Source organism: Hibiscus syriacus, unplaced genomic scaffold (genome assembly GCF_006381635.1).
Source record: "Hibiscus syriacus cultivar Baekdansim isolate YM2019G1 unplaced genomic scaffold, ASM638163v2 tig00113722_pilon, whole genome shotgun sequence".
NCBI classification, from domain to species: domain Eukaryota; kingdom Viridiplantae; phylum Streptophyta; class Magnoliopsida; order Malvales; family Malvaceae; genus Hibiscus; species Hibiscus syriacus.
In genome coordinates, this window is record NW_024063469.1 from 59,596 (window position 1) to 84,043 (window position 24,448).

At 34.6% G+C, this 24,448-nt stretch overlaps 3 protein-coding genes and 1 long non-coding RNA gene across 5 annotated transcripts; 2 read left to right on the forward strand and 2 right to left on the reverse strand.

The window, feature by feature from the left end:
• Nucleotides 1-5,999: 5,999 nt before the first annotated feature.
• On the forward strand, nucleotides 6,000-6,797 carry LOC120187164. Its single transcript, XM_039190945.1, has 2 exons — nucleotides 6,000-6,099; nucleotides 6,189-6,797. Exons 1-2 carry the CDS (start codon nucleotides 6,040-6,042, stop codon nucleotides 6,780-6,782), a joined length of 654 nt encoding a protein of 217 aa, XP_039046876.1. The 5' UTR covers nucleotides 6,000-6,039; the 3' UTR covers nucleotides 6,783-6,797.
• A 1,503-nt stretch (nucleotides 6,798-8,300) lies between these two features.
• On the forward strand, nucleotides 8,301-15,928 carry LOC120187162 (SNARE-interacting protein KEULE-like). The gene is made up of 21 exons (XM_039190943.1): nucleotides 8,301-8,484; nucleotides 9,364-9,422; nucleotides 9,548-9,629; nucleotides 9,778-9,856; nucleotides 10,699-10,749; nucleotides 10,869-10,965; nucleotides 11,107-11,139; nucleotides 11,649-11,774; nucleotides 11,846-12,034; nucleotides 12,125-12,208; nucleotides 12,298-12,396; nucleotides 12,654-12,730; nucleotides 12,951-13,047; nucleotides 13,475-13,600; nucleotides 13,672-13,767; nucleotides 14,220-14,339; nucleotides 14,446-14,523; nucleotides 14,832-15,022; nucleotides 15,210-15,300; nucleotides 15,405-15,494; nucleotides 15,584-15,928. Exons 1-21 carry the CDS (start codon nucleotides 8,412-8,414, stop codon nucleotides 15,635-15,637), a joined length of 1,992 nt encoding a protein of 663 aa, XP_039046874.1. The 5' UTR covers nucleotides 8,301-8,411; the 3' UTR covers nucleotides 15,638-15,928.
• LOC120187167 lies at nucleotides 13,982-23,617 on the reverse strand. Its single transcript, XR_005522260.1, has 3 exons — nucleotides 23,606-23,617; nucleotides 23,152-23,156; nucleotides 13,982-14,099 (listed from the first exon to the last, which is right to left on the reverse strand). It is a non-coding gene; the product is annotated as an uncharacterized LOC120187167 (long non-coding RNA).
• On the reverse strand, nucleotides 18,141-22,305 carry LOC120187161. Of its 2 annotated transcripts, XM_039190942.1 has the most exons (2): nucleotides 19,682-22,304; nucleotides 18,141-18,635 (listed from the first exon to the last, which is right to left on the reverse strand). In XM_039190942.1, exons 1-2 carry the CDS (start codon nucleotides 21,966-21,968, stop codon nucleotides 18,628-18,630), a joined length of 2,295 nt encoding a protein of 764 aa, XP_039046873.1. In that variant the 5' UTR covers nucleotides 21,969-22,304; the 3' UTR covers nucleotides 18,141-18,627. The 2 variants fall into 2 exon arrangements, with proteins under 2 accessions (XP_039046873.1, XP_039046872.1); XM_039190941.1 differs by lacking the exon at nucleotides 18,141-18,635 and having other exon boundaries at nucleotides 18,896-22,305.
• Nucleotides 23,618-24,448: the final 831 nt, after the last annotated feature.

Consider the following 24,448-nt stretch of genomic DNA (forward strand, 5'->3'; position numbering starts at 1 on the left):
TTTAAATAAAAAAATAAAGTAAATTACGTGTTTATCATCTAAACTATTAGTTTTAGTCTGAATCGGTATCTAAATTTTTATTTTTTTTCAAGATATACATAATGTTTAGTTTTTGTTTCATTTTAGTATCACGTCGTCAAAAACTTAACGAATGATAATGAAATTATCAATTTTGGTTAATTTTAGTACATAAACTTTCAATTTTTTAATTTAAAGTTAAAATTTTAACATTGGTACTAAAATGAAACAAAAATTAAACTTTAGGCATGATAATATAAAATTGAAAGTTTAGATACTAAAATGGGCTAAAACTAACAATTTAGGTACTAAATATGTAGTTTACCCAAAAAATAATATATAAATATTGATGATGTAAAATTCTAGAATAGATGATGTTGAAATCCATCACTAGTTTTATAGGGTAAAATTCACAGATGGGCATTAGATTGTTTTAAGATGATTTTTTTAAAGTACTAAACTTTCAAAAGTTATATAATAGGCATTAAATGGTAGAAATTGTTATAAAATGAGCATAACAGACAACACAATAATATGTCATTAAACAAGTGGTGTAGCATGCTAAATTATTAGAAAACATCTCACTTCACTCTTCAATTGTAAATAAATTTTCATTTTACTATTAATTTTAATAAAAATGTTTTTATTAGGTTTGTTAAATTAAAAATAAATTAGATAAAAGTAAGTTAAATATTAATTTTTAATTTATTTTTTTATTAATACGAGTAAGTAGAAGATAATATTTATTCAGAGATAACTCTCAATCATTTGACATTAAACACTCACACCCGTGACATTCATGATACTCAAACTCGAAACCTCAAGGAATAACAACAATTCTTTTACCTCTGAAGTCGCTTGGTTCTTACTTAACAAAAGCAAGTTAAATGTTTGAATCACATCACTTAATAAAAATAATGTCATTGTTTGATAATTAAATTTTTTAGATCATAAAACTTATAAATTTTTAATTTTAAAAGTACAACAATGATTAATTAAATAATTAATCATAAAAAAAGTTGAGTGAATCAAGAAAATCACAAAAAATAAATTTTTTCCATTCATTTTGAAAAAATTATGAATTTTGTTATTTGAAAACATCAAGAAAACATCAAAAGTAAAAATTTAGTTATAATCGAGTAGTCAAATAAGATGTTTTTGGTTGATTTAATATGTTACATTATTCTCTTAATAATATTTAACGATCGGTATCTATTTTATAATAAAATAAAAAAAATTTAAAGTGTATATTATAACTTTTAAAAATTTAATGATAAATATAATCATTTTGGAAACATATATTAATTATCTATAAATTGTCCTTTATTTTATATTAATAATGTACATTAATACAATTCAGTAATGGTGAATATTGATACACGTAGGGGTGTTCAAAATTCGGTTTTTTCGGTTAATTCGGTCGGCCACCGAATTAGTTCGGTGGGGAACGATTAATGATTTGTTTAGAATTCAGTTAACGGTTAATTCGGTTCGAAATTAATTAATTAACTGAATTAACCATTAAATATAATTATATTAATAAAACCCATTTATTTTGTAGAATTTCAAATTTGTTGGTCTTTTTGAAATAAATTGATGGATACAAATATCTTATTTTAATATAATGTTTAAATCAAATTAATTAGATATTATTTAAAGTAATTGTAAACTTTTTTTAATTAAAAATATTAAATTAGAAAATTTTAAAAATTTTCAGTTAATTCAAAAATTAACTGAACTAACAGAAATTTATTCGGTTCGATTATTATTTTTTAAAAAAATTTTAATTCAATTAACGATTAGAGAAAAAATATCAATTAATTCGATTAATAATATTTTAATTTAATCTATCACTGTTTTAACCTAACTACGTGACCTTTATTTTAGATTTATTCACCCACCATATACTGCTGTTGTTGTTGTTGTTGTTTTTTGTACGGCTGCTCTTTGCTCACGCGGTTGAGGACATCTTCATTTCAATTTGGACTTTTCCGTCCTTCTACTTCTGGATTAAGGGTGCACAAAAAATCCGAATATCCGATTTTGCGAAAAAAATATCCGAAATCGGATTTGGGAAAAACCGGTTTTTTTAACTGGATCGGATTTTTTTAAACCGGTTATTTTAACCGGTTTGGAGAAAAAAACCTAGATCGGTTTTTTTACTGGATAAAAAACCGGTTTGAAAAAAACCGGTTTTTATCTGGAAAAAAAAACCCGGTCTGGGTTTAAAAAACTAGCCGTTAATATAGCCGTTGGGGTGGTTTTGTGACCGTTTTTGACCGTTTTTTTCTTTAAAAAATTACCATTTTACCACCCTAAACATGTATAAATAGGTTGGGGATGTATTTGGTTGATTACAAATTTCTCAAATCTTATTACACAACACTTAAACATCTCTCAAATCTTACTTTTGTAATTTTTTGTTCATCATGAGTAACACGGCTGAATCTTCCGTCGGGGGAAACCTTGAAGTCGTGAGAGTGATCGAACACACTCGAAACAAAGACATTTGAGATCACTACGATTTATGTGAGATGTCAAATGGCTCGAGGAGGGCGCGTTGTAAACTTTGTCTAAAATTTCTTGCATCGGAAGGAAACACAACGTTGAAGAACCATTTGACAAAATCATGCAAGGCACTTCGCTCAAGATCGGATCCTAGTCAATCGAATCTTACACCGCAAGGTGGTGTTTTTGTTTACGACAACGAAAAATTACGAGAAACGTTTACAAAGTTCATGATTACAAAAGCATTGCCGTTCGACCACTTTGATGATGAAGATTTCACGATAACAATTCAACAACTAATGCAACCACGTTATACTCAAGTAAGTCGTACTACCCTTAGAAGAGATGCTATAAAAATGTGGCGTACGGCGAGGGAAAAATGATTTTAGGATTCCAAGAACACCGTTATGGTGTGTCGCTTACATGTGACGTTTGGAGTTCCCCTCATAATACCGGAAATTATTTTTTAGCCGTTACGTCACATTGGTTAGATCAAGATAATTGGCAAATGATGAAAAGAACAATCGCGTTTGAATTATTCGGTGAGCCGCATACCGATGCTAATTTATTTACACTTTTAAAAAGGGTAATTTGTCTTTATAAATTAGAAAATAAAGTTTTTTCTATATCCTTTGATAATGCATCGAATAATACAAACGCGGTTCCAAGATTGAAAATATTACTTTCACCGATTTTAGACGGTGCGTTTTTTCATACCCGTTGCGTTGCACACATAATTAATTTATCCGTGCAAGCCGGTTTGGAGGTTATTAAGCCGATTAGATTAGAATTTAAAACAATGATAAAATCGGTTCTTTGTAGCAACAACAAAAGACTAAATGATTATAAACGATTTTGTAAGTCCGTTAATAAAAAAGCTTTGGGTCCTAATTTGGATTGTCCAACTCGTTGGAACTCAACTTGGATGATGATGCATACTGCCTTAAGGCATAGAGAAACATTACAAACATTTCACGATCGGCTTTTCGAGAGGGGTCATGTCCCAAACATTTATCCGGATTCGAGTTAGGAAACTATAGCCAAAATAACCGATTTGCTTGAGGTTTTTAAAAATGCAACAACTTTTTTATCCGGTGTTTATTACCCTACTAGCCCGTTGGTTCTTAATCAAATATTTTTGTTGGCTACCCGACTAAATGACTTTGAATTTGAAACGAAGTTTTTCAAGAAATTGGCTTTGCAATGAAGGAAAAACTTTTAAAATATTTTAAGGAGATTCCCCCCATTTTTACTTGTGCCGCCGCTTTAAACCCAACGTTAAATGTTGGTGGGGTTGAAACACTAATTGAACAAATTGCGTTTGCTTTTAATCTAACCGATGATGAACCTAAATTTGTCCAAAACCAAATAAATTATTTTAACAAATGTTTTCGAGACATGTTTGTAATTTATTTAACTAAATACGGATCAAGTAGTGTAATACACGATCAAATGAGAATGAATGTGGAATCATCTAGTAGACGTCCAAGTAACATAAATTTGAATCTTTTTAACACTCTTGTAAATTCCCAATCCAAACGATCACGTACTACCACCCCAAGTAGCGAGTTGGGAAATTATATGTCATGCGATTTTCGATCAAAAATGACATTTGAAGAGTTTGAAAGTTTGGATATTTTGGCTTGGTGTAAAGAAAAGGAAGCACAATTTCCGATTCTAGCCGCCATGGCCCGTGATTTACTAACCGTCCAAGCTTCTACGGTAGCTTCGGAATCCGCTTTTTCTGTTAGTGGCAGGGTTATATCGCAACGGAGATCAAGACTAAGTCCCGAGTCGGTGGAAGTATGCATTTGTTTAAAGGATTATTTGGATGGAGCGACTCGTAAGCAACATATCACCACCCTATAAGATGCAATTGATGCCGATTTGGAAACAAACTTACACATTGAAGAAGTCGAACTTGGAATATCCCCTCCAAACGAAGAAGGCGAAGATGAAGAAGAAGATATGGCAATGTAGTTTATTTTATAACTTTATTTCAATTATCGTAAACTTTATTTCAATTATCGAACTTGAAGTTTTTAAGTATTTGAATTTATCGAACTTGGAAGTTTTTAAGTATTTGAATTTATCAAACTTGGAAGTATTTAAGTATTTCAATTATGTTGAGTTAATTAAGTATTTCAATTAAGTATTTGAATTTATCGAACTTGAGGTTTGATGCTTTCTCTTTGATTCTCTCTTGATTCTAGTTGCTTGATGTTTCTTGTCTTTGATCAATGGCTTCTAAGCTTGCTTAAATACACCTTGAATCACTTCTGAATGTTAGTGATAATTAATGAAGATAATATAGCAGTTTAAGTGTGAAAACATTTAATAAAAATGCTTGGAGCGTGGGGGAATCGGTACCCTCTCATAGGGAATCGGTTTCCTCTCATAGGGAATCGGTTCCCTAAGTGTAAAATTCAAATATTTCGACCGTTGAATAGGGGGGAATCGGTACCCCCTATGGGGGAATCGGTTCCCTCCGAGCATTCTGGAAATCTCGGAGCCAAACCATTCAGTGAGGAATCGGTACCCCCTTTGGGGGGAATCGGTTCCCTATGAGCAATCTGGAATATTAAAATCGGTTTTTTTATAACCGGTTTTTTAAAAAAATCGGTTTTTTTAAAACCGAAACCGGTTACACCGGTTAGGATATCCGGCCCTCCAAACCGGTTAAAAACCGAACCGGTTATTTTATAAACCGGTTTTTCTCATAGAGAAAAAACCGGATCGGATAAAGACCGATCCGGATCGGATTGAAATCCGACAAATGTTCATCTCTATTCTGGATGTTTCACGTGGGCCCCAGTCCCCAGCACTCAGAGTACTCTCTGTTCTATTTAAACGCACTTGAGGATTTTATAATATTTTATGAACGGATCCGGTGATCGGATGATTATAGGACATAGTTGAGGATTGTGTGATCATCCCTTTTCATATGTAAGGTTATTAGATATACAAATTGATATCTTTTATAACGAGTAATTTATATTTTAAAATTTTGAGTTTGATAATCTAAAATATAAATCACATTAAGGAACAATTAAAATAAATTTAAAACTCGGTTGACTATATTTTTTGTTCAAACAAATTATTAAATCGGTTTAATAATAATTCAGATCCAGCGGGATAAGCATTAGCTTAAAACCAGGCCATCGAAGAAAATAAGATGAATACTAATCCACAGGAATCCAAATCCGCCACACGTTGGATTTGTCAACGTTCCTACAGTTATTATGATAATGATAATGATGCTGTCTACGATTATCATTGTATGACAGTAATAATCACCGCGATCACGTTTATTATGTCTACAATTATGATAAATACGATATGTCAAAAATACGACTACAATCGTAATTTGAATCTTTCGTTTCCATTGAACATTCTTCTTTGTCTCAAGTATAAAAGCGACGCCCACCAAATCTTTTGATTCCATTTAAGATTGTCAAACAAGAAAACCACAACTCGAAAGTGATCATAAACCCCAGGTAATTGAAGGAAGAAATGAAGCTAGTTTGGTCTCCGGAGACGGCATCCAAGGCTTATCTTGATACTGTTAAATCTGTAAGCATGACAATCAACCTTCTAAATTCTGATGCCTTGATGTTCACTTCATTTGATTGCTGATGGATTTCTCTTTTTTGTGTTTGTAGTGTGAACTTCATCACGAGTCCGGTGTAGCAGAGCTTGTTTCGGCCATGGCGGCAGGCTGGAACGCGAGATTCATCGTGGAGACATGGTCACAAGGTGGCGCCACCGCAACAAGCGTCGGCCTGGCGGTTGCTAGCAGCCATACAAACGGAAGACATGTATGCATGGTTCCCGATGAACGATCAAGATTAGCATACGTCGAGGCCCTAGAAGAAGCCGGTGTGTCACGACCGGAGGTCATCGTCGGAGAATCTGAGGAAGTAGTGGATAGATTAAACGGCATAGATTTCATGGTGGCGGATAGCCGACGAAAGGACTTTTCCAGGGTATTAAGGGTGGCGAAACTGAGTAACCGAGGGGCAGTTCTGGTATGCAAGAATGCTAATACCAAAGCTGCTTCGAGTTTCAAATGGAGAAGTGTTATCGTAGATGGCTCACGACGGCTCGTCCGCTCCGTGTTTCTTCCGGTAGGGAATGGCTTGGATATTGCTCATGTAGCCACCGGCGGAGGAAATTCAGGTTCAGGAAAAAGCCAAAGGCGATGGATCAAACACGTTGATAGACAATCGGGGGAAGAATTTGTAATACGAAAATAGAATCATCTTGTGTCAAGGAGATTTTACCCAACCATGAGCACGTTCAGCAGCGGAGAATTGCTGTTGTTGAACCCTCACACATGCTTGTTCAGCGGAAAATTGCTGTTATATGTTCAAACATAATTCTCAACTATTTGATATTGAACATTCACATCCCTGACATCTATAGTACTCGAATCCGAAACTTTAAAGAAAATAACAATTTATGTATCATCAAGTTCAGTAGATTCGTGCCATTCAATTAATATTGATTATGCAGAGAAGGGAAGTATTCCCATAATTGACTTGTATACGGAATATTGTATCTGCTAGAGCCAATTTATAAGCTGTTGGTATTGAAAACAACTGATGGGGGCATCCGTACGCGTCGCCTAAATTTCCAGTGATAACATAAGCATCTCTGATTGGGGAGGAACGAGACTCACTGTAAGTGTTTGATCAATGATTTGTTTGTAATCTACGTTGATGTATCATGTTCAGCCAATACAAATTAATTAAAGAAATCAGATATAGATTCACTTAACAACATGAAGCAAAAAGTGGCCGGATATGTTTACGAACTATGATTGTTTGTTCAACATCTGGTGTAGGGAACATACAAGTTTTGTTCTTGGCTGGTAAAACAACCTGGTATAAGGTTTCATATTAGAGTTGCAGAGTTAAAGTATTTTTCAATGAAATATATATTATATTCATATTTAAAAGGTAGAAAAAAGTAGACTAAAAATTTTAGGATCCAATGATCGTCAACGATGATGGTTGATAGTGGTTGCAGTGACAGACAAGGAGAGATTTTGATCGAATTCATGGGTTAAATTCATATTTTGTCCAAATTTTAAAGATCAAATTAATATTTTATCTCAAGTTTAGGAATCAAGTTTCTATTTTATCTAAATTTTATTCTACAAATAAATATTTTATATAAAATTCATTGATCAAATTAAAAATGAACTATTTTACTAACCACATTTAACGTTTTAGAGATCAAATCGTTATAAATTAATAATATAAGTGATAAAAATGTTATAAATAGATAAGGTAAGTAACTACAACAGTACTTTAAATAGTTAACTAAACATTATAAAGTTTTCAATTTCCTTACTGAACTTAATAAATTGAGTTTTTTTGTTAATTTGTCGTTAAATAGTTAACGACGTTAAAACGATGTCATTTTAAAGAAAGTAAAATTTTCACCAAAGCGACGTTTTTTTATATCTATATAAAAGCTCATTTATAACACCGTTAGTGAGAAAACGACTGAGTGACCAAAAAACCCAATATATTAAGTTTATTGAGAAAATTGAAAAAAATTTAAAGTTTAGTGAGTGAAATAGGATATCAAGTAAAGTAAAGTTACCAAATTTGTAATTTACCCTATTAAATTTGATGACAAAAAGTTAACAATTATAAAATAGAAGTGACAATTTCAATAGTTTAACCTAAATAGGATGGCTCCTCTTTTTAATATGTTTAATAATTAACTTCTAATTGCCAAAAGGAAAAAAACTGAAGTCCCCATTTCTTTCCCCTCTTCGTTTACCTTCACCTTTTCTCCCCTGATTACTCCACGATCTCTTTCTCTCCGGCTCTCCATTTTACTGGATCGGCTCATCGGAGATTTCAGAAACGATGTCGTATTCAGATTCGGACTCTTCCTCCAGCGCTGGTGACTACAAGAATTTCAGGCAAATCACCCGAGAAAGTAAGTTCTTCTTATGTCTCTTTGTTTGAAGTTTATTTGTCAATCCAGTTTAAAGCTCAAACATCAATATTCTGTAATCATTTTGCTAAATCTATCTGGTTGACAATCGTTAGTAATGATTTGACTTGGTCATAAAATTTCAACTAAATGTTTTTCGGAATTAGTTCGTCTGTTAAGTTGATTCTCAAGGACTAGTTCCACAACTAACGTTTTTCAGATTTGACTGAAAATTTTTGCTTCTTAAGAAGCCCTCATATTTTGATTAAAATTTACATCAAAATAAGGAAAAATTGGAAAAAGAAAAATGACATCGTGATCTTTTCATAACTAATCTGGGGAGCTTTTTTTTCATTTCCGTATTTTGATGTACAAAATACTGAAAAAATGCCGGTTGAGAATGACTTCAACATCTAACAATGCTAACTAAAAGCCAAACATTTAGTGCTGTCTGCGCTATATGCTGGCATTATATACATTTTCATATTATTTTTTTGTTGCTGAGAACTATTTTAAGAATGATGTTTCTGATGACTTGAAGAGAGACTTTTTGCGTGACCTATTATTGATTATTTTGTATAAGAGTATTCCGCTATGGAATTATATGCATAATAGGAATGAGAAGTTAAAAGCATTTTCAATTTTTGCACTTTGTAGAACTTTTGGGATGTTTCACCAGTATAGTCAAGGGGAGATGCCTGAACTTAGAAATGTCACTGTCCCTAGCCAAGTGCTTTTATTGAGGAAGAGGAACCTAAGTTTTCTGCCTAGGCTTTGTCTAGCGTTTTCTGTTCCTTTGCATCCTTTTAGGGGATCTTGTTGCTGATTAATTTTTGGTGTTTTGACTGATTTCATTTTTTTGTATATTTGATGTATGTAAAGGATTATTGTATGAAATGCTTCGTTCTGCAAAAGTGAAGGATTCAAAATCTACTTGGAAGGTATGCTAATCTTGTTGTGATTCTTTTTGGCCATTTATTGGCTTGATTTTGCTTTGTTCCTATTGTTTACTTGTTACTAGAAATGCCATTCTTATTTCTCTTGATTTCCAATCTGTTATAAGCAGGTGCTAATCATGGACAAAGTTACAGTTAAGATAATGTCTTACTCTTGCAAGATGGCTGACATTACATCGGAAGGTGTTTCATGTAAGCTACGTTTTTTTTGGTCCTCTGCATGGTTGCATGACAATTGGTCTAACTGGCTATAGAACTAGATCATTACAAGCTTGGAATCTTAAAATTTGTTGGATCAATTTTGTCCTTCTAGTTTAATGATTCTGTACTTCTTGTGCAGTGGTAGAAGACATATACAGACGTAGGCAGCCGTTGCCATCGATGGATGCTATATACTTCATTCAACCAACCAAAGAGAAGTAATGTATCTTCCCTTTACTGAGTTTCAATGGTTAAGCCTTTATTCGCGACAAGGTGTCTCCCCCCCTTCCCCCTTGGGCTTGGGTTTTATTTATGTAGCTGGTTACTTTTTAGTCCATTTCCCTCCCTATTGTTATTCTTGTTACTTCAATGTTATGGACCTTACTAATGGATTGAGTCACCGAGCGATTAATAGGAACTCTTTGAAGTAATGACCTTCCCTTTATTCTGGGGACAACTTATGGTGATAGTTTGGCTTGTCAAAGGGACACCGAAACCTTTGGGAGTCGTTAGAAGAGAGATCAAGATCTTTAGGGTGTTTGATAAAATACTGATTTAAATTTTATTGATGCAAATCAGCCTCTTTAAATAGAGGTTACATACCTTGTTTGAATAGAAGACCTACTAAACAATCGATCCTACTAAGGAAGGGCTTCTAAGAACATGTAATACTAATAAATAGGATCTCCTATTAATAATAAATGTGCTCCTAGTAATTCTCATAATAAAATAATAAAAAAACTTATCCTAATAATAATAAACTAATATATTTCCTAAAATAATAATAATTATTTGACTTTCATAGTTTTCACTACATATATCTTAGATGACTTCATGTCATATTTCTGATATCAGAAACAAATCTGTCTGTATTTTCTAATTAAAGAATTTCCCTTTTAGTGATGCTTGCATTAATACATATTTTTGCACAAGATGTGGTTCTGTTGATCAATTTTAAAGAACCATTTATGTGAGTCTTATATGACATATGCCATTATGCTATTTCTCTTGACGTATATTTTCTCCTCACCCTTATTTATGCACTTATTTACTTTTGCAGTGTTGTTATGTTATTGTCAGACATGTCTGGAAGGACACCCTTATATAAGAAGTATGTGCAAGACTTTTACTCATTATTTTTCCTTACATGTGTGGTTATGTATCCTGAATTCTGAGTATATTATTGATTCTGATATATATATATTTCTTCTATTTGGTATTTGGAAAAAGGGCATTTGTTTACTTCAGTTCACCTATGCCAAGAGAACTGGTTGCACATATCAAGAAGGATTCAAGTGTCTTGCCTCGCATAGGTGCATTGAGTGAGGTTAAGTTTTTGTTCTTCAGATTGATCGTTGCATGAAGCAATGATTGTGCAACTAGTCACATTGTTTTGTCTTCCTTTTTCCTTCAATTGATCATTGAGCTGGCTGTTTGTGCTCATTGTTTTTTCTGCTGGCATATGCAGATGAACTTGGAGTACTTTGCAATAGACAGCCAGGTATTTTCTTTGGTCACTAAGTTGAATACCTTACAAAAGCTACAGATAAGTCAAAATTAAAGTTGCATAAATTCAAATTAAAAAAGTGGTTGTTAACCGCTTTTTTCAAATAAAAAAGCATATATAATGGGCTAATTGATGCCTTCACAGCATTTTGAGGATCATTTAATTTAGGTTTGCTTGGAACTCACAGAAAAACATCAAGGTTACATTTTGAGATGCAAATTTTGGTTAAAAATGGATATTATAAGCCTTGTTTTTAAGTTTGAAAGACTTAGTCAGATACTTTTATTAACACTGACATGCTATATCTTGGGAAGGATATGGTTTCTAATACTTTAACCTTGACTTTTAAGCGACGTCTTTTGTTTTCATAGGATGAAGCTTGTATATTTATATTTATAATTACCAGGTTGGGCTTATATGAACAAACATCTTCTAGCTAGTTTTTCTTAATTGATGTTAAAGTTGTCAGGTTATCAAGCTAACATTCATTTTCTTAACTAAAGGGCTTCATAACTGATAATGGGAAGGCTCTAGAGAACCTTTTTGGTGATGAGGAAAATACTCGCAAGGGTGATGCTTGTTTGAATGTGATGGCTACCCGCATTGCTACAGTTTTTGCTTCATTAAGGGTATATGCTGCGTTTTTTGATCTTGATTCTAAAACATTTGGAGCATTTTCTAAGACATGTTTATTTATCAGGAGTTTCCTTTTGTTCGATATCGGGCTGCCAAGTCTCTCGATCCAATGACAATGACTACTTTTCGTGATCTAATTCCCACCAAGCTTGCAGCTGGAATCTGGAATTGTCTTGTGAAATACAAATCGATTCCCAACTTCCCTCAGAAGGAAACATGCGAGTTGCTCATCCTTGATAGATCTATAGATCAGGTTTTCATATTAATATTGGTTACAAGGTAATGAGATCTGCATTTATACCTTTTCAATTTGCTTATAAGAAATGGTTTTTTTCATATCTAGATTGCTCCTGTCATACATGAGTGGACTTATGATGCCATGTGCCATGATTTATTGAATATGGAGGGGAATAAATATGTGCATGAGGTATGTTCCATCAGATTCACAGTGTGTGTTCCTAAGTTCTCTGGGAAATTTCTTTAGGTCTCTGTATATCAAGCGTGTGTACTGTTCAGGTTCCAAGCAAAACAGGAGGCCCTCCCGAGAAGAAAGAGGTTCTTTTGGAGGAGCATGATCCAATATGGCTTGAGCTTCGCCATGCACATATTGCAGATGTATGTATGCTGCTTTTGTGCCTTTACACTACCTATATTTATTTGATTTTTCAATTCCCTCACATAACCATATTGCATTCTTTTAAGATGTGCCATATTGATTTTTCAAAAGAAAAAAAACATCAAACTGCTAAGGCATATGGGATCTTGAGTGCCGTGTGTAAGGAAAAACTTGTACAAAACTGAATGCATCCATGTATGAACCATTTTTCCACTGTCTAGTGTTAAATGCTGATTGACCCTTGGTTTATTCTCAGGCTAGTGAAAGGCTGCATGAGAAGATGACTAATTTCATATCAAAAAATAAAGCTGCACAGCTTCAACATGGTTCAAGGTTTGTGTAAATGTTGTTTTTACTTTGTTTTATTCTAGGGATGCTGTTGTCTCACCTTTCACCTTTTGAATAATTCTCATCATGTAATCCAACAGATGAAAAATTGAGTTAAATATCTATACATGATGCAGCTATAACATTTTGTTATTATTGAATTTATTTGGAAATTGTAGCTATGTCATGACACTTGTCTCACCATGAAATTCAAACATCTTTATAGAGAAGGCAGTGAACTTTCAACAAGGGAATTACAAAAAATGGTTCAAGCTTTGCCCCAATACAGTGAACAAATTGACAAGCTCTCTCTTCATGTTGAGGTTAGTTTTTTGTCTTTCCTAAGGTATGGAATTTTTTGCCCGTGATTCCTACACCGGTTTACCAAGAGAAACTAAATATCTTTGTTCCCAGCCTTTCGTTTCCTACCTTCTTTAAGCTCTTTGAACGATTAGATTCTTTGTTAGTCATTCATTTGAATTTCTCAATACTACTTTCTGGTAATTGGTTTAGCTCTTTAGCATCTCTTTTTCTTTTATGCTTTATTTCCGTAGTCGATATCCCATTTTCTTTAAGGCCTTTGTAAGTGAAACAAACAATTTAGATATTTGGATGAATGTTTGAAGCTTCAAACTTCTTGTTTCCTAACCAAATTTTAGATGTATGATGTAACTGAAAGAAAATGTACCTTATAATCAAAGATACATTGTAAGATCCATGGCTTCATGCAAGTTGGTTTTATATTTGCAGATTGCTGGAAAAATCAACCTAATCATCAGGGATCAAGGGCTTCGAGAACTTGGGCAACTGGAGCAAGACCTTGCTTTTGGTGATACTGGAATGAAAGATGTAATTAAATTTCTTTCTACAAATGAGGTAAGAACTTTTACCAGTGTAAATGGTGTATTCTACTTTGTCAACATAAGTTAAAAAATCACTTTTTGCAGGCAGCATCTCGTGAAAATAAGTTGCGCTTATTGATGATTCTTGCAGTCATTTACCCTGAGAAGTTTGAGGGCGAAAAGGGTCTCAATTTGATGAAGGTTTTTTCCCTCTATTTCATTCTTTCTGTTTCATTCCCTCCCTTCCCTCCTTACTCCTTCAAGAACACCCTTTTCTAACAGTGTTTGGAAGGAAAGAAGGAATGCAAGAGGATGAAAGGAAAAGCTACTCCCTTTTTCTGTCATTTTCTTTGTTTTTGTTTTTTTACGAAGGAAATAGGTAGTGGGGAAGTACCGAGTGGATTTGCATCTTTTCCTTCCCTTCAAATTCAACTCTTCCAAAAGTGAAAGAAGATATACTCATTCTACTTAAATTAACAATTTTATTTGTAACTTCACTCCTAGCATTTTCCTTTCCTCTATTTTCCATCATTCTCCCCAGCCCCCATCCCCTCTTTCCCTTCCCCTACCAAACATAGGAAGGATTTGAGGACAATCAGTTAACTGATTGCTAATTATATTTCTCCATTCTAATGCTTTTAACATTTTGTCAGTTAGCAAAATTACCACCAGAGGACATGACTGCTGTGAATAATATGAGATTGCTTGCGCCACCATCAGATGCCAAAAAGAGTTCTGCAGGTGCTTTTTCTTTGAAATTTGATATGCATAAGGTAATTTCTACTAGTTCAATCTCTGCGTATGGTGGTTGATCTGTTGTTGCTATTTACTTATAAATATGTTTTCTTCTTTTGTGCTTCTTTGCTTGTGAATTGCCAGAAGAAGCATGCAACTAGGAAAGACCTCAGCAGTGGGCAAGAAACATGGCAATTATCACGCTTTTACCCTATAATAGAGGTGAGAAAGAAACTCTGCAGCATGCTTTTCCAATGTATTACTGTGTCCAAAATGCATTAATTAATTTATTAATACATCTCAACTCAATAGATTTATTTACAGAGGTGCACTATATTTCATGTGTGTCTAATTCTTTCAATGAGAGTAGTTTGCAATTGTCTTTTTTATATAATTGATTCCTACTGGCTACATTTTTCTACCACTTATCTAAAACAAAAGTAAAAGATAATCTTGCAATGGTTCATCTAACATTTTAAGAGTTCATGGCAGAATCGCTGGTAACACATGAATTTGTTTTCCGTTTTCAGGAGCTTGTTGAAAAACTTGGCAAAGGAGAACTATCAAAAGATGATTATCCTTGCATGAATGATCCTAGTCCATCTTTCCATGGCACATCTCAAGCTTCACCCATACATGAAGCTCCAGTTGCTCATTCCATGAGATCGAGGAGGACACCTACATGGGCTCGGCCTCGCAGCTCAGATGATGGGTATTCAAGGTCTTGATCACATCAATTACCTTTATATAGTCATTATCATCCACCCCCACCCCCACTGCTCTGTCAAGCAACTGTGATGTATGACTGTCTTATGCCATCACAATGCCACCCTAGTTTCTTATCCTTGATGCTGTTTCTATTTCTATGTGATTTGCATTTTAATGTTTGCTTTCCTACCTTATCTCAGCGATTCAATTCTAAGACACGCATCGAGTGATTTCAAGAAGTTTGGCAAACGCATTTTTGTGTTTATAGTAGGCGGAGCTACAAGATCTGAGGTATGGAGAAATTATGTTCTTCTTCAAGACCACGAGGTTATATTGCTAAAATGATGGGCATTTCTGATACTTTTATTTTCTCCTAAAATGCCCTTAATGTACAGCTAAGAGTCTGCCACAAGCTTACGGGAAAGTTGAATAGAGAAGTTATTTTAGGGTCAACAAGTCTTGATGATCCTCCACAGTTTATCACGGTATCGAATCTCCAACACAAAAATTTTCTCATTTCTACTTGGCAGATAATTTTTGGTCCACTAAATTTGTACTTTGTGATTATATGCAGAAAATGAAGCTGCTGACAGCACATGAACTGTCTTTGGATGATCTACAGATATAAATGAGAACTTGGGAATGAATTAGATTTGTAATCATAGATATGTGGTGCCATTTCATTCATACATACCCATTTTTTTAACACTCAAATGGAAATATGCCTCTACCCAATCTGGACTTTAGTAATAGCCCATGCCTGTCCAGAATTTCTTGTCATAAGCGTCAGAGTATTCATCATTCTGGGTCGTGTGTTGTCATTGATGAGCACGAGGAAGCCACCAAGAAAATCGCCTGTATAAATGTTGTTTAATTGATGGCAAATAACTACTGAATCTTGAAAACCTGAAACATAAGTGAAGCATTAACCCATTCTGCTTATGAGAAAATCAGATCATGATTTTAATATTCGAAAACCATAAAATATTTTAACATTACTATTCAATTCATTTTCTTTTGTTTTTGTTGATTCCATGCTTTCTCACTTTTATCCCTACTATATCTTATGAACATGTATTGTCCTTAATGTTTGCATTTTTATTGTACATGTTTTAAAGTTCTCTCTTTATATATGTAATTTTAAATGACCCCTTAAAACGAACCTAATCAATCTAATATCAAAGCTCGATCCTTGCATTAATTTTCCTAGGATTTTTCTAAGTTTTATGTTTGATGCAAAATTTGTAAAATTATTGTCCTCATGAAACTTACCCGATCATATGCTTCGGTGTCAAACGTTAGAGACAGAATGACGAGTCTCTTCTGCTTTTGGCTTTGCCATTTAATTCTAGATGATAAAAAACAATATCATATAATTTTCAACACGTAACAATATTCATTATTATATACGAATATTTTATTTTTAAAATAATTCTAGAAAATAATTAATGATGTCAAGAGTGTACGGACATTGACCAATAAGATGCAATGCCCGTGGAATCAATCATCCCAACACGCTTAGATGGCCACGTGACAATGACCAAACAAAAGCAATTTTTAGTTTTCATGTTGTCTGAATTCTCCCTTATCTTATATTTTTCTTCTTCTTATAAATACTTTTTAATTACTATTCGGCATTAGTAATTATATTTTTCTCTCTACAAACGGTTTCAACTTATTATAATACATTATTAATTAATACTTAAATACATAATGATAAACCATTTTTTAAAATAAAAAAATATTATTAATATATTAAATAATGATTTTATATATAATATTTTTATCACTTGTCTATCAAAATTTTAATGGAATGCTAAGGAATTTTATTTTTAGCTGAATTAATTTTTCCAGATAATAATTTGTTAATTTTAAATTATTTTCCATATTATTAACCTCCTACATGATTGAAACACGTGCCTCGATAACTGAACCTCCTACTTATGCGTAACACAACCGAATAATTTTTTGCCTATTTGTAATAATAATTTCATTAAAGCACAATGATTCTTTCTAAATACAATATTTTTGGGGTTTTGTAGTAATATAACATTATTTAAATTTAAATATACTTATATATATTACTTTTAAAGAAGACTTGATTTTTATTATTTGTATAAATTCTAAAAATATATATTTGATTTTAAAGTTGAAGTTTCGTAATAAAATATTATTGTGATAAAACATCCAACACAATATTGCATCAATTGAAAGGATTGTTTCAATAAAAGATACACACTCATTTGAATAATTATAAGATATTTTATTAGAATTAGATACAAAATGAAGAGAAACTAAATGAAAACTGTAAAAAAGGAGAGTGAAATATCGGATTTTTATACACAAATGAAATTTTATCTAAAGTAAAATGAACACATTGAAGGTTTGAATAAATATAAATAAATCTGTAAAGTTATTTTTTTATAAATTTGTAAATATAATATATTAGTATGCACTCAATCATTTGATAATAAACATTCATACTCCGAACATACACGATGCTCGAACCCAAAAGAAAAAAAATCCTTTAATCACTAAAATCACTTGATTCACGTAGTAAATTTGTAAAGTTAGAATAGTTAATTAGAGAAAATTAATAAGACTAATCAACTAATTTTAATTTTTTTTATTTTCAGTATTTATAATTTCTTTATTAAAAATTAAAATTATTTATATAATTATTAATATATGATTTATAAATAAAGTAGTCTTCAATTAGTTTGCAAGCTGTGTTGCCTGCTCACAGAATTAAATAATTATTTTACACTTAATAGGTAAGAAAAGAATGCTAGTATCCCACGTTGTATATATTTTTATGGTAATAAAATGGTATAATTTTTATAGTGGTCCATGACAATACAAATTCACATTTGACTTACGCATGGAAAACGCGCCCTTTATTTTACAATATTTACCGGCGTTCACGTTGCTCGATCGCAACTCGCAAGCATTACCAATAAATGGAAGCATCCCCTACTATTGGCAGAGACAGAAGGAAAAAAACAAGCTTAGTGGTTGGCTGAGGTTGGTGAGCAGTCAACATTAACAATAAGTCTTAGCCGACAGGAAATTCTGTCTTTCCACTTCAATCTTAATTTATTACAAAGACAAGACCCCAATGACTTCTGCCTGGTAAAAATACCAACAAAAATTACTCCTCTTTATCTATATTTTTGTTCATCTTTTATAAAGTTTTTACGTGTATGTGTACGTATACATGTACGTATATGTATATGCATATTCATTGATTTGATGGCAAAAACCTGATCTTTCTCCTACACACAAAACCAAAGCTTGGAAAATGACTTGCACTTCTTTCATGGTGGGGTTCCGATCTCCCAATGACACAAAAAAAAGGACATGGGACTTGTACAAGTGCTCCTCCAGCTAGAAAGGCCTTTGTCTCAGGGCCCTTCCGAGGTCGCTGGCCCACGTACCGAAATTCGGTTCGTCATCCACCCGACTGGCTCGAGGAACAATTGCAAAACGACACACCACCTTGACGAAAACTTTCACTTCCTTTGGATTCTTGTGCCAAATTCCTCTGCAATCATGGTCCTACAATGCTAACGGCCAACCATCTTATGGTGGTCTTTCCAGTCCCACAATATCTTTCTCCTATGCTCCTGCCAACAAATAAAAGACATCCACCACAATTGTATGTTAAGTTCATTGTTCAACTTACAATAATTGGTTGAACACGTCTTGATAGTTCAACACCAAGTTTCTGATAAGAATGTACTTTAACCAACTAATTTCAGAGAAACGGTGATTATACTTAGGACCTGGTTTCGGTTTTCAACCTGTTGAAATGATTGATTGCATCACAAGTCACAAAACCTAAACTCGTGTGCATACACAGAAAGCAGAGATCTTGTCCAGTTTTGGTATCATGGTCCAGACAATTACCGGTTTTGACCGAAAACAAGCCCGAACTTGGAACCAAGTTCAATTTGCAGAAAGACCCTGTAGATGAGTATATATATGTACAAATTGAACATGTTTGAAAGCTATAAGACAGTTGATGCAAGGGATCCAAACTCCAAACTTGAAACAATATTGAAATCTAGGGACCAGCTGCATCTTAAGATCTAAATAGAAACAATATGACAAACTTTTTCAGACAGAAAGGTAACTGTCTTGCAGGATTAAATGCTTCATAAAATGTCGGATTTGGACCGCAAATGAAACTGCTTTTTTCGGATTCTTAAGAACCCAAATCTATATTGCGAGTTCCATAAACCAAAAAACACATAGAAGGTATCATACAAGCCAAACCAGATTAAATAACTTCAATATTAGTCAAGAGGCAGGTCTCCTGTGCATAAGTGTTTTATGTTAAAAGAATGGCTTGTTTGTAAACCTCGAAAGAATATACAGTCAAGATATGTTCATAAAACGAGAAGAGAAATCATAAAGCTTCCCCTTTATAGATGTATTATTTTTTATAAAAATAATGCTAGACGAAAAAAAGTTACAATGCTCTTCATGTTTCGTAACTTCCATTCATGCAGGCATCTATATATATTTACACACAAGAAGAGTTCTCTGCAAATCGAAAATCCCCAAAGAATTCATTTTTTTTCTTCAAATATATAAAGAAATGGGAGAAAGGAAAAACGTTACACTAAGGATGTTTCCACAAGAACCTCGTTTAGCACATCATCCTCACCGTTTGCCAATGTGAAAAGCTCTGCATCCTTGTCTTCCTCACTGGAAAAAACCCTCCGGTTGAGCTTGGAGTGCGCTGTGATGAATAACAACTTTTGAGCCCTCTCCATGCCTACTCTTGAATGTCCATGAGCACCTATCCATCTTAACAAAGACCCGTTGCATTTGAATCCGCACGAGGTTGCATGGAGGAAAATAAGCCTAACTGCAACTTTCCCTAGGGACTTTAACTCGGTAAGATAAGTTTCCCAAACAAGCCTACTGCTTTGAGGATTAGCAGTTTTCATCTTCCCAGTGATGGGATCTCTTTCCTTCATCTGCACAGCTCGAGCATATACCGGATCGAGCCCTTCTGTTCTCCATTTCATAAGTTCCATAAGAGCAATATGAGCCTCCTCCCTTGATACAAGCCTGGTTATCAGCTTATCGACATCCTTTTCTTGCTCAACTGTCAAGCATTTGAAAGGGGGAAGGTACTTCCCACTCATGTCTTTAATCAAATAAAGTGGATCAAGTATATATGCAGCAGCCCAAGCCGGGTGGTAGTTCTTCTTGAACCGTCTTTCAATCAGTTTCTCAACTGGACCTTCTGCAATGTGAAATTTCGAACACCAATCCTTCACCTTGGTTCTGAGATCCTCCCAAAGCGGCAGACATTGCCCAACTAATGGTCTTTCAGTCTCAATCTCTTGTACCATTTCCTTGATCAATTTAACCAATGAATGCACTGCCTCTAAATCATTCCAAAACCCCATATCTCGAATCATTTCAGCAACTTCTCTGGCGACTGGATCTTCCATGGATACCGTTTTATATGTTTCATCAAGCAAAACCAACTGAAGTGCCCGAGCAGAGTTCAGTACATCTTCAATCATTGTATAAACAAGTCCAAAATTCAAGCTCTCGTGATCACGCAAAGGTACCCTCAAGAACTCGGTACTCCCACACTCGTGCAACAGATACTTTTCAAAGGTAATTCGAATTTGAGGTGTGATATTTATGAAATTTGCAAGCTTCAAGGCGTTATCAGTCACTGTCTTGAACAAAGGAAGGTCCTTGTTAAAGTCCTTAATCAAACTATTAAAACCCTGAAACTGACAACAAAGGTTAACCATCCAATGGTGCTGATTCTCCAAATTCCTCAATGCTTTAGCCTTGAACTTATCAGCAACAATCCCTGCACATTGCTGCACGGCATTCCCGCAAATTCCAGTCACCGTTTCCCACAGCACCTCCTCTGCATATTTTGAAGGGACAAAACCACTAACAAAAGCTGCACTTCTATACAAACTAGTCCCATTAGGCAAATTCACAGCCAAGTTCACCAAGCTCCTGTCGCCACTAGCAAAGCTCCTAACTTTCCACCCATCAGATGAAAGCTGGAAGAACATAGCATCTCTAATCCTGGCCACGGATTCTGCTTTCACTTCCTCATACTTAACATCCAATCTACTCCCAGCAAGCTCCCTGCTTGAAACTGGCGGCAACCCGACCTGATTAAGAAAAGCTCTGAACTTTGGATGTTCAAGACTCGAAAATGAAACTGACCCACAACACTCATAAATCCAGTCAGCTAACAAATCAACAGCACACTCAATCTGGGATTTGCTTAAAGTTGGCCCAGGTGATGTTTTGGGGGTTTTTAGCTTCTTTACACTATCTTCCAACATAGCCAAAGCACCTAAATCCTCTTTACCTCCAGATAAAACCAAATGATGTTGATTTTGTGGCGCCAAACTCCCATCACTCGCCGTCATAACTGCCCCAGGCGACGGCGAGCAAGCTAACTCCCCAAATGATCTTGGAGGATCAACAATAGCCAACGGAGTAGCCTGATAAGAGCAACCCGAACCGGATGCGACAAGAACCTGGCCAGTGGCAGTTATCGTGACCGAAGAAGAACTTCGTTTTCTATTAGTTTGAGTAGCGGTTCCAGCTGCAACCGTTGTCGGAGATGGAGAAACAGAAGAAATGGGTTTAGCAAAAGCGTTAAAGTTGGGACATGTTCCCCTCTTTAGATGTTCCGAAGCTGTTCTTGAAGGATTGGACGCTGAGAAAACGGCGTCGCACAAAGAGCATCGGAGTTTTACAGCTTTGGGGAGTCCGGTATCGGCGTTACGAACGAGCATGGGTTCGAGATGTGCCCAATACCATGCTCCTTTGCCTTTTATAGCCTTGGTTCGAACCATCAGTAACCCTTCGTACCTTTTTTGCACGGCCTTGGCTGCTAACTCATCAGCCGAGACTGAGTCTACCGGAGTCGTCGATGTATTAGACGTGGCAGCCATTGCAGAGGGACTTAAATGAAAATAATCGAAAATTTAGCAACTCCTTTTTGGAGTTTCACTGACGTGTTCCTTCTGCTTATTGTCTCTGTTGCTGATATTGTCATCATTTCCTTCTAGTTCCTGAGGTTTATGTAAACAACCGCGTCTCATGGTTTCTCGCATTTAGCAGGGAAAATCAGCATGCGCTGGTCGGATCTTGATTTCCCGGTGATGCCCCATGCAAAAGTAGAGTTAGTTTTTTCTACTATTTTTGTTATCGCCTAGGGTCTTTGTTTTATTTTTAATGGAAGAAAATTCGAAGCAAGATACAGAGGGCGAGGGTAAGATAAGACCGTATGAATGAAAGTAAGGGGAGCCCGAGCGGGTGAGTGAGAGAAAGAATACAATGTAACGCGCGAACACTCGCCGTCGAGGTGAGCGTGGGAGAAGAGTTTAAGATGGCAAACGGGTGCACAGTGATGGTAACACCAGAGTCCCAAGTCGATCAGGTGATTGGAGAGCATAATGGACGCGCCTTAAAGGGTTCTCCTTTTGGTATAACCCTCATGTTTTTTACTTTAAATTTTAGCTTAATACTTAAAATAGCTCCTATACATTAGTGAAATTTGCACTTTAATCCTTCTATTACTACTTTTTATCAATTTGCTCCCCAATTTTCATCATGTGTTCCACGTTAACTCTTTGAAGTTTTATGTTTACATTGATATTGTGATCTAATCAAGCTTCGTTTGTATATCTTTAATATAAACTAAAATTTTACGAGATTGGATTTCATTGGTTAGAAATAAATAATTGTACAGTTAATCATGGCTTAATACATTCTGTTTCATGATGGACATGGGACATGGATACATCATTCCATTGAAGATTCGTTTACACAATTATTTATGCAAAATATTTAAAAATAAGATGATTTCATTCCTAATATGTATTTCATTTCTCTTACTTTCACTGTTTATTTTCCATCTCTTTTTTGCACAACAATAGATTCATATATTTATAATAAATATAGAGAAATCTCATTAAACAGTCCACGCAAAAAATAATCAATTATTTATGAACTACAACAAGGATTTTGAAAGAGAATATATATATTGAGATTTCATAAGTTTTCAAAATAATAAAATAATAAGAAACAAACATATTACCGCTCTGCGATCTACTAAATGAACTGTATCGATACCTTACCTACATTATCGATACCCATTGCAGGAGCATTGATACCGCTAGCCTAAAATCCCTTTGTTTTTAACACATACAGAACAATATTGGCACCGTTCTTCTAGTACCAATACTCGTACTTAGAAATACCTTTTTTTAGGCATGAAAATGTCTCTCCAATACTCTCAAACGTCCTACTGAGGTCCCTAAATGTTATTAGAGTATTATGTTTGATAGTAGGGGTCATAAAAGGTCCATGCTGAAAAACACCAAATGTTGAATCTACCATGAATATACTTCATAACTCATGCAACCTAACAAAACTAACATAGTAATCTACATGTGGTAGAGTTGAGTTATAAGTGAGTCACATTGGATTTCTAAGCTACTGGAAACTCCCAAAGTTCAACCAAGTACTAGTTTCTCATTTCCTTTAGCCTAGGAGCTTTCTCTAACTTTTCTCAATAGACAAGAACTAAACACAAGGATTACTAATGTTGCTGGGAAGCTTAAGGAAGAGTTTAGAACACAAAAACAGGTTGATCAAACTTAGACTTTAAAAGCCCCACTAAACCCATATTTGTTAACCATGGCCAAAACTTGCCATTAAGAGCTTGAATGAAAGCTTAGGAGATGGAGGTTTTATTCCTTACCTTGAAATCTCAAAAATAGAATGATTTTCTAGCAAAGGTGGCACCTTTGTTGCATTGAAAGAGTAAGAGAATGAAAGATGAAGAAATGAGAAGAAAAGACAAAGAAGAGTTGAGAAAAAGAGAGTCAGACGTGAGATCACCCAAATTACCGTTGAAAATAAAAATGGTGAAACTGCTCCTTTGGTCATCCTAGTTTTGATTTTTTTTTATCATGGATTGGGCCAAACTCAAGCCCAAACAAATGTTAACTTTGTCCGAGACTTCCTACAATGCTAATGGATTTATTTAAGCTCACTTGGGTTAACCCGAAACTACTAACCCGAGATTCAGGGTGTTACAACTCTCACCTAAATAAAATTTCATCCTCGAAATTTACCTTAGTAGAAGAGGTGAGGGTACTGAAGTTGCATGCCCTCATCGATTTCCCAGGTCGCTTTCTCAACACCATGGTTCCTCTACAACACCTTCACTAAATGAATCCTCTTGTTCCTTAGTTCCTTAACATCTCTTGTTAAGATTCTGATTGGTTCTTCCTCATAGGTCATGTCTAGGCTCACCTCGACCCGTTCTAGGGATATGACATGAGAAGGATCGGAATGATACCTTATGAGCATGGACACATAGAACACATTGTGGATGCACTACAACTCCAGTGGTAAGGCCAAC